This window comes from Mastomys coucha, unplaced genomic scaffold (assembly GCF_008632895.1).
Source record: "Mastomys coucha isolate ucsf_1 unplaced genomic scaffold, UCSF_Mcou_1 pScaffold22, whole genome shotgun sequence".
NCBI lineage: Eukaryota > Metazoa > Chordata > Mammalia > Rodentia > Muridae > Mastomys > Mastomys coucha.
In genome coordinates this window covers 166,236,989-166,249,756 of record NW_022196905.1, presented here as the reverse complement: position 1 = coordinate 166,249,756, position 12,768 = coordinate 166,236,989, and the positions used below count along the sequence as shown (strand labels likewise).

The 12,768-nt window shown below is 41.7% G+C and overlaps 1 protein-coding gene across 1 annotated transcript in view; it reads left to right on the top strand.

The window, feature by feature from the left end:
- The first annotated feature begins 3,343 nt into the window (after positions 1 to 3,343).
- The window catches only part of LOC116104754 (disintegrin and metalloproteinase domain-containing protein 5-like), a 76,722-nt gene continuing 67,297 nt past the window's right edge, over positions 3,344 to 12,768 (top strand). Inside the window, exons 1-8 of the mRNA XM_031391225.1 lie at positions 3,344 to 3,490; positions 4,425 to 4,504; positions 5,038 to 5,093; positions 7,210 to 7,288; positions 7,579 to 7,655; positions 10,288 to 10,465; positions 11,416 to 11,481; positions 12,590 to 12,661. Coding sequence (XP_031247085.1) covers positions 3,436 to 3,490; positions 4,425 to 4,504; positions 5,038 to 5,093; positions 7,210 to 7,288; positions 7,579 to 7,655; positions 10,288 to 10,465; positions 11,416 to 11,481; positions 12,590 to 12,661 — 663 coding nt within the window. The 5' untranslated portion in view covers positions 3,344 to 3,435. The remainder of the gene's footprint in view (positions 3,491 to 4,424; positions 4,505 to 5,037; positions 5,094 to 7,209; positions 7,289 to 7,578; positions 7,656 to 10,287; positions 10,466 to 11,415; positions 11,482 to 12,589; positions 12,662 to 12,768) is intronic.

Genomic DNA, 12,768 nt, shown 5'->3' with positions numbered 1-12,768 from the left:
GCAGGACTTGGTTAGGTAACAGTATGCTGAGATTTCATGGATTCAGCTTCACCTGTGGTGTCTAGAGGACACTGTCTCATAGCAGGAGTCCTGGTTCTCTTGCTCTTACAGGTTCTCTGCCCCCTTCCTCATGGAAGTACTGAGGATATATCAGTTGTGTCTGAGCACCCACAGCCACTTATTCTCTGCATTTTTACCAGTTGTGGATTGCCAAGGACCAGCCTTGGCTTAGCCTATGTTCTGCTTGAGACAGCTTTCTAGATTCCGCTCTCTCCAGATAGCTCTCTCCTACAATTCTAAAAACTCTCTGGATAGCTCATCTCATGCAGATCAAAAACTCATGGTTTTATTTACATATCAACTCAGTCATTGCCCCATGTTTCCTTTTGATTATCACATGAACCAGCATCCCAAGACCCTAACCCCTAGAGACAGCAAGCACACATTGCAAGTGAATTCAGAGATCTGCCTGCCTTTGTACACACAGGCAGTAAGCTAGCTGGGTGGGATCCCATCATGAGATTACCATTTCCACCACACTTGGGCTCAAACTAGCTTTGTTCTAGGTTGACCTTTGTTCTAGGCTAACTCAGGAATCTGCCTGCCTTTGTACCTTTCTGAGAAGCTGGCTCATAGTGCAGCCACCTCTCTTCTTTTAGGTTCATGAAGGCCCTCATATAACTCATACTGCATCCTTATATTTTGCACAGTTGAGGAATGATATATTTTTTATTTTTTATTTATTAGATATTTTCTTTATTTACATGTCATATGATTTCTCCTTTTCCAGTTTCCCCTCCAAAAAAAAAAAAAAAAAAAAAAAAAAAAAAAAAAGAAAAGAAAAGAAAAAGAAAAAGAAAAAAACCCAAAACCAAAAACAACAAGAATCCCTGTTCCCTTCCCCCTCCCCCTGCTCGCCACCCCACCCTCTCCCACTTAGGCTCTGGCATTCCCCTACACTGGGGCACAGAACCTTTGCAGGGCCAAGGGCCTCTCCTCCCATTGATGATCAACTTTGTAATCCTCTACTATACCCATGCTGCCAGAACAATCAGACCCACCATGTGCAGTCCTTGGTTGGTGGTTGAGTCCCTGGGAGTGCTGAGGGTACTAGTTAGTTCATATTGTTGTTCATCCTAAGGGGCTGCAAATCCTTCAGCTCCTTGGGTCCTTTCTCTAACTCCTTCATTGGGGACCCTGTACTCAGTTCAATGGATGACTGTGAGCCTCTACAGTTTTAGTCAGTTATTTTACAGTTTATTAGTCAGTTACTGTCAGAGCCTCTCAGGAGACAGCTATATCAGGCTGGATTGTCCTTCCTTCAGCCTCTACTCCATAGTTAGTCTCTGCAACTCCTTCTGTGGGTATTTTGTTCCCCCTTTTAAGAAGGAATGAAATGTCCACATTTTGGTCATCCTTCTTCTTGAGTTTCTTGTGGTTTTTAGGTTGTGAGGAATGATATATTTTTGAACACATGTTTTCAGAGTTCTTTCCCACAGCCTTAAGAGCTGTCCTGCCAGTCTCAGTGTTTATCATTTTTTTTTCTTTTTTCTTTTTTTTTTTTTTTTTTTTTGTTTGCTAAGGACATAGATGCACCCTCGACTCCCAGACTCATGTTGTCTTTGCTTATCATAGAGTCATTAATCTTAACAGGAGGGACATTCCCTGAAGGGGGAACATGAACATAGGACCATCATTATACAAATAATACCCTATGCCCCCAGCAACCATTGACACTCACAGAGGCCCACGCCCTGCTGGCCCTGTTCAGGTATGGGATCCATGTCATACTTTCCCTTGCATAGCCAAGCTGGACTCGGCAGTGGAATCCTATCACAGTCTCTATCTCTTGCAAAAAGAAGCTTCTTTGATGAGGGATGCGAGCCATACTCACCTGTGGGCAAGATGAGTGTCTAGGTGCACCTAGAAATTATATTGGTTTAGGAAAATTGCAGTATAGGTTCTTCTGCTCTAGGGTCTATGGTCTCTTCAGCCACGTGTACTTGGCTAGGTTTATACCAAATTTACCATGCTTGTATTTCTTCCTATTGACAGCTGTCAATTACCCTGAGATAAAAGTGCCACACTTAAAACACTTGGGGGTTGTCTTGCCATGCTGGTCACTGTGGTTGCTCTTCTCCTTCTGGAGCTTGCTGAGTACCATCAGATGCTATGAGAACCCAGCCTCAAGGAGGAGGCTTCCAGGGCAGATCTACTTTTATCCAACAAGACCTAGTGTTCAAAGTGTGGTGTTTTCAGCAATATGATCCTGCCTTCAAGTCCTATAAGGCAACCAAGGGCTTGGACACACCTGACCAAAAACTGCAAAGGAGGTTCTCCGCTGCCTGATATTAGAAATTTTGATAGATGGTCTGTATCTCTTGGGGAAAATATTACTCAGTGTGGTATAACTCTACTAAAAATAGAAAAAAAACCTGTAAATATGCATATATGTTATATATATATATATGTATATATATATACATACATATATGTATGGTTTTTTGAGGCAGGGTTTCTCTGTATAGCCCTGGCTGTCCTGGAGCTCACTTTGTAGCCCAGGCTGGCCTCGAACTCAGAAATCCACCTGCCTCTGCCTTCCAAGTGCTGGGATTAAAGACGTGCGCCACCTCCGCCTGGCTCATGTTATATATTTTTAAGTTAGGTTATAAAATGTTTCCTGTAGCTTTAAAAAAAATAATCTTAATGGTATTTATCTTTCCTTTTGTCTCCGTTTCTCTGTTACATTCCGTTCCTTCTCCCTTATAGCACTTATGTTCCACCAGCACCCTCTCTGGGGCGCCTCCCCTCCTCTCTCCATGGTTGTTTTCTGTTTTCCTGGTTTTTGTAATTACTTCAGCTTATATGACCACACCTTTAAAAGACCAATACAAAGAGAAACGCGGGATTGCAGAATTAGAGGGTGACAATATGATCCTGCAAAGAATGTTTTAAAAGTCTGTGTTTGACCAATGAGTATTTTAGGGGGTGTCCTGCATGCAGCTGTAAAACGATAAGCCATATTAGCAACATTTTATTGTTCTCAGTTGTGGGTACAGTGTGTCCAAGTATCGCGGAAGATGCGTGGCAGCCATCAGTAACCTGAGCATTTTCATATATCTTTTCCTCAGGGGTGTGGAAATTATTTTTAAAAGACATGATAAATGATACAAAGAAAATCCTTACCAGCTCTCCCTAGCCTGAAGAGTAAACCTGGAGGCAGCCGCCTTCCTTTTTACAGTTGGCAGGATGGTTGGTGATAGCAGCCTACCTGAATCTATGCATCTCATTCTCCAGCCCTTTCTGCTCTGGTTTCCCTAGCGACAACCCTGCAGGTTCAGGTGCCAAGCTTCTGCTTCCGCTTCCGTTACTGGCCACAACGCCCGCCCCTCCTAGCCTGCTCCTCAGCTAAACTCCAGGAACACCAAGGGAGCCATGTTCCTCCTTCTTTTTCTGGTTATTCATCTTAACGGGCTGCAGGCAGGCCAGAGTGAGTACGAGATCAAAGCTGCTCCCAGCTTCTAGCTTCTGGCTTCTGAGGGGCAGAAGCGGAAGTCTACAACCCGGGTTCACTGCACTAGCTTTGCTCTTTGCTTTTGCTCCTCTTTGGCTGCAAAGCATTCCCAGGAGTGGGGCGGGTTTGGGTTTCTTTACTGAAACATAAATAACAATGAATGGTATCCGATCTCCCAATTCTGTTACTATGTAAATGGTAGTATTGACTCAATTCACTGGCCACAAAGAAACTGGCATTTTTGCTTGTTTTTGTTTTTTTTGTTTTTTTTCGTTTAAATTCCTGGTTTGGCAACTGCTGCCTCTACAGGCTTTCTTGACTAACTTCTTTTAAGATTTTTAATTATTTTTTTCATATTCTTTCCCCTCCCTAAGATCCTCAATACCACTCTACCCACTCAACTTCATATTCTTTCTCTTGTTTCAGACAAAAACCTCTAAACAAAATCAAAGCAAAACAAATAAACAAGAAAACCTAATAAGATAAAAAGTACCAAAGTAAAACAAACAAAGCACACAAAAAACATGGAGTCCCTTTACTGGGCAACTCCTGGGCATGGGAGCTTCCCTGAGTGTGGTTGATTTACCTAGTGTCTGTTCACTGGAGAAAACTGACTTCGCCTGTCTTAATAACCACCACTTCTTTCTGCATGAGTCTATGTTCCTAAGCCTTTTACAACCCTGAAGTTTGATATTTGAGTAGTTTAGCTGTGTAGCTGAAGGAGGGAGAGAATAGAGGAGAGGGAGGGAGAGGAGGATGAATTAGCAACAAGTTAAATGAAATAGCAACAATTTAATAAAGGGTAAAGGAAAAGAAGTATAATCCACTCAAAACAACTACTAGAGAAAGAGATGCGCAATTAGACTAAAAAAATAGGAATCAAAACAGTATCACTTATTTTTACCTTTAGATCCTAAGAAAACCATCCTACAGACAACTGTTCCTGAAAAGATCTCATCAACGGATGTGGAAACAGATCCAGAAAACCATGTATGCTAGCTCCTGTGAGGCTGGGCACATCATGATCCAAGTTGCTTAGAGGTAGCAGGTAGAGCCCAGAAAAGCTCCGCTGCAGCACAGCATTGTGGGATAGGAACTTCAGGGATGGGTACCCCACAGGTGCCAAAAAAGGCAGCAAGCAACAGGCCTTTCCTTCCCAGGCTGCAATTAGGATGAGGCTGGGATAAGAGGGAACTGACTGTGAGGGTGAGGTGAAGCTCATTGTCTGTTACAGGAATGGTGACTGGGAGGATCTGGCTAAGCCGGATGATACCAGTTTAATAATACCAGGCAAGCTTCTGTTGGCCACAGGTGCTAAGCCTAGCTCTCAGTTTAGAATCTTGAAGACTCAGAAATCCACATGGGACAGGAAGCCAAAAGACCCTTGTGTGTGTGTGCACGTGCGTGTGTATCTATATCCTTATATCATATATGTATTAATTTTGTCATTCCTTTAAAACATACAGTGGAACAAACACATGAGCTAGCACGTGACTGACATTTTAAAAATATTCTTGTTACAGTTGGCTTATCTTATTACAATAAATGAAAAACCCCATTTCATCCATCTTAAAAAGCAGTAAGTAATTATTTTGTCATTCCAAATGCCAAGATTTTGACTTTTACAAGAGTTTATGGTTATAACCATTTCAGTTCAAATGTATTAATGGCTACTGAATGTTGGGCATTAGACAAGGTCCTAGACATACAAAGAAAGTAAAACAAGATATGAAGAGCATTTGTAGAACAGCAAGACATATTCCAGTTCTAAGAAGCAGAGTTTTATTAAAATTTGGTGAGGAATGCATAAGTAGTGTTCTTTGCAAGTCAGGAAGGCTTTTTGGAATAGAGATAGGTTGTCCTTGATAAAGGGCATAGATCAAAGATTTTGGAAAAGAAAGCCGAAGATAAATTCCAGAAGCAAGGACACAGTGCACACACTATGCTTCAATGGGCCAGGTGGTCAGTGTAAGGTTGGATGACTGTAAGTTCCAGGATGAGAAAGACAGATTCAGTAGAACAACTGGGAAACAGTGAGGGACTTCAGATCCTTTAGTCGTTGCTCAAGAAAATGGAGAGGATATTGTGTATCTAAGTGATGATTATGAATCAGGAAGCTATTTAAAGGACGACTGAGTACTTATGGTATTTTCTACCAGAGAGGTATCTACAAGAATTTGAATCTCTGAGGATGTTCAACAAGTCCATAGACTTGAGAGTGAACAGTAACTGTGCTATTGATTGAATACTTAGACAGAAAGTGCTTATGAACCTTGGAAACGATCAATACTTTGGTGTTTGGTGGGGAAGTGTGTCGCTAACATGAAAGATGAAGCTGGAGGGACAGGGAGGCAGGACAAGAGGCAGAAGAGAAAGTGTAATAAGTCAGAGATGGGGAGGAGCAGTCACTGTTGTAAGTAGGGTGTGGATAATCACTACAGTTCTGATCAGTAATGTGCTTCTTTGATTTGAAAAGCAGATGAAGCTCTTAGACATTTCCCACAGAACCAAGAAAGCGGGAGAGATGTGTGTGTGTAGATGACACATCCAATAAGCAAATAATCTGTGGACACTTAAAATAGGACAGAGCAGCGTTGGAGCATGACATCAAATAAGAATGCCTTTGGTCGCTAGTCACTTAAACATAGCTTTTCTAATAGCACAAGGGTAGTCATGGTACAGAAATCACAGGAGAGAAATAGTTCTGAGCTCAGCCATACACAGGACAGAATCTGAGGCACAGATGCAAGGGCTCTGTCTGAAATAATAATAATAATAATAATAATAATAATAATAATAATAATAATAATAAAACACCTATTAAGGAGAGAGGTAAGGCAGATTCAGAGAATGTGAGAATGATTGATTGGGAGGGCATGTGCCCTGGCTGGTAGGAATGGTGGCAAGCTTTTAAATATTTACCTGGGTGGGAGATTATGAAAGAAATTTCTGACCACTGTTATTAAGAACTTGGAGAAGGTCTTGATGGTACCTGCCTGTAGACCTAGCACTCAGTTGTGTCTACACAGTTGTGTCAAGAAGGAAGGGGTGGAAGGTGGGAGGGGAAAGAGGAGGAGGAGATAGAATGGAGGAGGAACTGGAGGAGGAGGAGGAAGGAAAGAAGGAGGAGGAAGAGGGTGGCGGGACTGGAGAAGGAGGAAGAAGGGGAAGACAGAGAAGTAGAGGAAAAGAAGAAAGAGGGAGAACTGGAGGAAGAGGAAGAGGAGAAGGAGGGGGATTAGAGGAGGAGGAGGGGGAGGGTAAGAGGATAGATGTAGGGAGGGGAAGGAAAGAGGAGCAGCAATGACTGGGATTTACTGAGCTGATTGAACATACATTTGTAGTGAGATTAAGAGAATTGTTTAAAATCAATGTGAATTCCACATTCTAATGATGATTTAGAGATTCAAATATAGCATCTGAATTTAATGAATGGCAAGGACAAAGATTGGAAAGGCCCTGGACAATGGAGCCTGTATTATTTTTCAGTTGAGTTACCATCATGAGTGGCCCATTAGTGTACATTTTAGTGTTTTCTCTATTCAAAGGCTAATATCAGTGACAGGAAGATATTTAGACAATAGAATATAGCAGGCTGAGAGCTGTTTTCAATTTGTATATGTTAATGTGTATATAAAAACTTATCTTTTACATTTACTCCATTGGAAGATATTTTTGTTTTTTTTCCCCCACAGATCATTTATAGCGCCAAATGCAGTGGTTTATACTTACGACAGAAATGATGTTCAACATTCTCAATCTTTGTCAGCTCTGGTAAGCTGTAAGGTTTTTTTCCATACAGAATTTTTATTTGGGCTTTCTCTTAAAAATGAAAATCTCTAATTACTTTAGTATTATTTGACACATTGTAATTGATTCTGATACAATCTGGAATTGTATAACCTACTCTGATGCTATTTTCTGCTTAATATAAAATTATCGGGTAATTGGACTATCATGCAAAAGTATTGAGGTAGGGAAAATAGCAGGCATGCATGACATGTCCTGGGTGTGTATTTAAGAATTACTTAACCATTGGATTTCATTTGTACTTTTTTTTCCAGGAAAATTGCAATTACAATGGATATGTTGCAGGTTTTCCAAATTCAGTCGTGACACTCACTGTGTGTTCAGGACTCAGGTTGTATATTATTTAAAGATATTTTCCTAGATAGGTTTCTATTGCTGTGACTTAGACCATGACAAAAAGCAACATGGGAGGGAAGAGTATGCTTTCATCTCGCACTTCTTAGTTAATAGTCCATCACTAATGGCAGTCAGTACAGGCGCTTGGAAGCAGGCACTGAAACCATGGTCATGGAGGAATGTTGCTTACTTATTTTCCACAACTTGATCAGTTTGCTCTCTTACACCACTCTGGGTCACCTGTCCAGGGGGGGATGGCACCACCCACGGTGGCCTGGGCCCTGCACATCAATCATTAATCAAGAAAATACAAGCCTGCCAGTAGGCAATCTGATGGAGGCACTTTCTCAATTGAAGTTTCCCTTCCCCGAAAACACTAGCCTGTGTTGAACTGACAATAAACAAACTAGGAGAGAGGCTAAAGTTGCCAGCATTGTATCTTGCTGTCTTATGAGTTAGTCCTCTGTATGCCCTTTCTCATTCTGTATTCACCTTTACTTTTCAATCCTCTGACAAGTGAACCCAAATTGTGAATTTGTGAGTCTGTTTCCGGGGAGGGGCTGTGTACTGATCCTCAGGGGACCTAGTGGTTGAGACTGTGGGATGCATTGAGCATGGGGAGTCGTAATTGATACTTTGAAACTTTTCTAGTTCTCACCCAGTGCTGTTTTTGATTTCCTAGAATGAATGGGAATGCTTGAGTATAATAGCGACTTCTCTTTATTGGTCATTTTTAGGAATGTGTTTCCTTCAGTTCACCCACACTAATTTATGTCCAAGGTATCAGGGAAAAAGAAGTCAGATATATTGTAGATAAGGGACCTGTCTTAGACAGGGTCTCTCTCTGTTGCTGTGATATAGTACCATGACCAAAACAACTTGGGGAGGAAAGGCTTTACTTTGTCTTTACAAGCCCATCACATAAGGAAGTCAGGTGAAGAACTCAGAGGCAATAACTGATGCAGGGTCCAGGTAGGAGGATGGCTCAGTTCAGTTGGCTGTCATCTGTGATCCAGGACCATGCCCAGGGATGGCACTGCTCCCAGTGGGTGGGACCCTCCCATATCAATCATCAGTCAAGAGAATACCCCACAGGCTTGCCTACAGGACAATCTATCTGATGGAGGCATTCTCTCAATTAAGATCACCTCTTTTGGTTGTGGAGAAAGAAGAACACCACTTCATTGCTGGTGGGATTGCAAGCTGGTACAACCACTCTGGAAATCATTTTGGCGGTTCCTCCGGAAATTGGGCATAGTTCTACCAGGGGACCCAACTATACCACTCCTGGGCATATACCCAGAAGATGCTCCAACATGTAATAAGGACACATGCTCCACCATGTTCATAGCAGCCTTATTTATAATAGCCAGAAACTGGAAACAACCCAGATGTCCCTCAACAGAGGAATGGATACAGAAATTGTGGTACATCTACACAGTGGAGTACTACTCAGCTATTAAAAACAATAAATTTATGAAATTCTTAGGGAAATGGATGGATCTGGAAATATCATCCTGAGTGAGGTAACCCAATCACAAAAGAACACACATGGTATGCACTCTCTGATAAGTGGTTATTAGCCCAGAAGTGTGGAATACTCGAAGTACAATCCACAAACCACAAGAGACTCAAGAAGAAGGAAGACCAAAATGTGGACATTTCATTCCTTCTTAAAAGGGGGAACAAAATACCCATGGAAGGAGTTGCAGAGACTAACTATGGAACAGAGACTGAAGGAAGGACAAGCCAGCCTAATATAGCTGTCTCCTGAGAGGCTCTGACAGTACCTGACTAATATAGATGTAGAGGCTCACAGCCATCCATTGAACTGAGTATAGGGTCCCCAGTGATGGAGTTAGAGAAAGGACCAAAGGAGCTGAAGGGTTTGCAGCTCCTTATGCCGAACAACAATATGAACTAACTAGCACCCTCAGAGCTCCCAGGGACTCAATCACCAACCAAGGACTATAGATGGTGGAACTGATTGTTCTGGCAGCATGTGTATAGTAGAGGATTGCAAAGTCGATCATCAGTGCGAGGAGAGGCCCTTTGCCCCATGAAGATTCTGTGCCCCAGTGTAGGGGAATGCCAGGGCCAATAAGTGGGAGAGGGTAGGGTGGCAAGCATGGGGAGGGGGGAGGCAACAGGGGTTCGTTCTTGTTGTTTTTGTTTGTTTGTTTTATGGAGGGGAAACTGGGAAAGGAGAAACCATATGACATGTAAATAACTAATAAAAATAAATTAAAAAAAATAAGATCACCTCTTTTATACACTATGTCTAAGTTTGTGTCAAGTTAACAGCGACCAACCAACACAGAACCCAAGACTAAGAAAAAGAACCTACAGATTCCACACCCTAGTACAGAAAGCTAATACTAATACAGCAGAGAATCTTAATTGTTTAGGGACACATCTCCACATCTCCATCTGATCTCTTTAATGTCTATAATAGACAAGCATGAGCATCCCATTGCACAGTGATGTAGTTCTGGGATAACCTTGACAAAAATACAGGTAAAATAGGCCATCAAAGATGGCTTTAGACTGAAGAGAACCCTGGTCAACCCTTGCCATTAGAATTCTATAGATTTGGTTGAATCATTTTCGTTTCCTTTAACACACAGGGGAACAATACAATTTGAAAATGTCTCCTATGGAATCAAACCTGTGGAAACCCTGTCAGGTTTTGTGCACGTGATCTATGAGAACACAAATGAGCATGCTGAGATTCCTGACTTAGGAAAGAATCTGACATACAGTTGGTCTGACAATTCAGATTATCAATTCCGAAGCAGCATGAAGGTCAGTGTTCACTCTTTCTATTTAGTATAGTTTTGTGAACTGAAAAATGCTTTTTGAAATATATCTTACCACGGTTTTACTTTTTAAACACCCCTTTTTCCCCCCTCCTTTGTATAGCCCTGGCTGTCCTAGAACTCTTTCTATAGACCAGGCTTGCCTAAAACTCACAGAGACCTGCCTGCCTCTGCCTCCCGAGTACTAACGTTAAAGGCAGGTGCCACCAGGCCTGGCCCAGCATGGCTTTACTTTGTAAAGGAAGGTCTTGTTTCATCTTTTAGTAGCTTATGAATTCACAGTTGAAATTGGATACAAATTCAGTAAACACTTAGATCATGAATACCACAAGCAAGAAGGTTTGAACACAGAACTGAAAGCAAGAAGACAACTTTAGATAATTCAATTTCCAGGTCATTTCAGTGAAAATATTAATGCTTTCCTTGCCATTCAAAAATAGATAATTTCAATGGCTTATGTAAGTTCAGCTGGAGTAATGAACTTTCCCTTAGCAAAGGCCCATGAACTGACAAGGAAGCACATCTGGCTCTGGTGAATACCATCAACTGCAAACTTCAGGATTCCTCTGAGATATAGAGTTAGCTAAATGCAGCTTCCTCAGACCTGTCAGCAAAAATATCCTCCTATGTGGATAGTTTGAGATTATCAGAAGGGTTAAGAGAAACAAGGCTTTTGTTATAAATCTAGAGTGTTATTTCAGATGTTATAAAGATTCCTGACGTACTACCCAGCTTGAGATATCAAACTGAAGGTTCTTGCTAACCACGTCACTTCTGTGCTGGGAGATCCTCTGATTGAGGTCCCTAAATTTTGTGAACAGAAACAGGTTTATTATGTGGAACAGCAGCTCTCTTTTGCCTTATTGATAAATATAATTTTAATAGAAGGTAACATCTAGAAATGTTTCTCAGGACCCATGTCATTGTGTTTTTCAGAAAGCTGAATTTACCATGTTACGCCCACGATACATTACAATAGATATCGTTGTGGATAAAAAGCTGGTATGTCCTATTCTTTTTATGTTCTGTTCATTTTGACCATTTCCTAGATGAGTACAGTGTGTTGTGACCACATCTGCCTTTGCCACCCCATATCACCCTCCCTCCACTTTCGTTGACTCCCTTATTGTACCAGTAGCCGTGTCTTGCCTGACAGGCCAGTACTATAGCCTGCAGGATCCACAGTCTGGCAAGGCCATTGAAGACATTTCCTTCACAGTTGTCTTCTGACGCTGGGGAGACAAGCTAGCAGAGCGTGAGCTTCCGGTTCCGTCCCAGCTTGACTCCTCTGTGCCTCTTATCTGGAATATGCGTTCTTCTCAGCAATAGAGTTTCAGTTCATATTTTTTTTATGGGCAATCGCCATCTGTATTGTTTTGGGAATCTTTGGCATCAGAGGTATCCAGCACACAGCACTGGGATTTTCCTTTAAGAACCCATTGCTACCAGGAGCAGCATTATCTACATTAGCAGGTTACCTCCGTTCACTCCCTTTTAACATGAAGATGCTCAGTTAGTTTATAAAATAGGCGCTTCCTATGTGCTCTTATTAGTTGAGTTGCCTCTCTCCTCCCCTAGCAATCCTCTATCTGTTATATCATTCTATTCCTAGTATTTCTCCCTTCTGTCGTCAATACCCCACCCCCACCCCTACCCCCCAGCCCCACCCCCAGGGCTTCTCATGTGAATTCCCCTGCCCAAGGCTCCTCTCTCATTTCCTGTCCTCTATAAATATGAACCCAACCAACCGATGAGTATGTGGTGCCACTTACTTCCTATGGCGTTACTGCTACTAGCCCTGGTGGTATTCTGCCTGGCTTCTTTGGCTACAGAGAATGTGGGCTGTTGTGCACAGCTGTTGACACTGGTCCGGCTGTGGAGACAGTAGGGCTGGGGCTGCCATAGTGCTGGTCTTGCTCCTGGTCTACAATGTATTAAATGATGATAAAACTCACATCACTCGATGTTTTAAAGTAAGTATTTGCTTAGCCTTATTGATCTTTTTCTGGATTTCAATCAGAATTCGGTTGTTTTGCTTACTCAGAGCATCTGCATGCTTAAGGGTATGTATGTACTTGGCTATTTAGAGCCATTCATATTTTTTTTTCAGTTTGATTACATGGGCTCTGACACTAGAATTGTGCTACAGAAAGTCATTCAGATCATCGGTTTCGTTAACACTGTGAGTTTTCAAAAGTAACTTTATTTTTTACGTAGTTTATAAATAAATGTATATATATGAATTAACATGTGTTATATTTTGCTAAGCTCCTGAAGCCTCTATGTAAC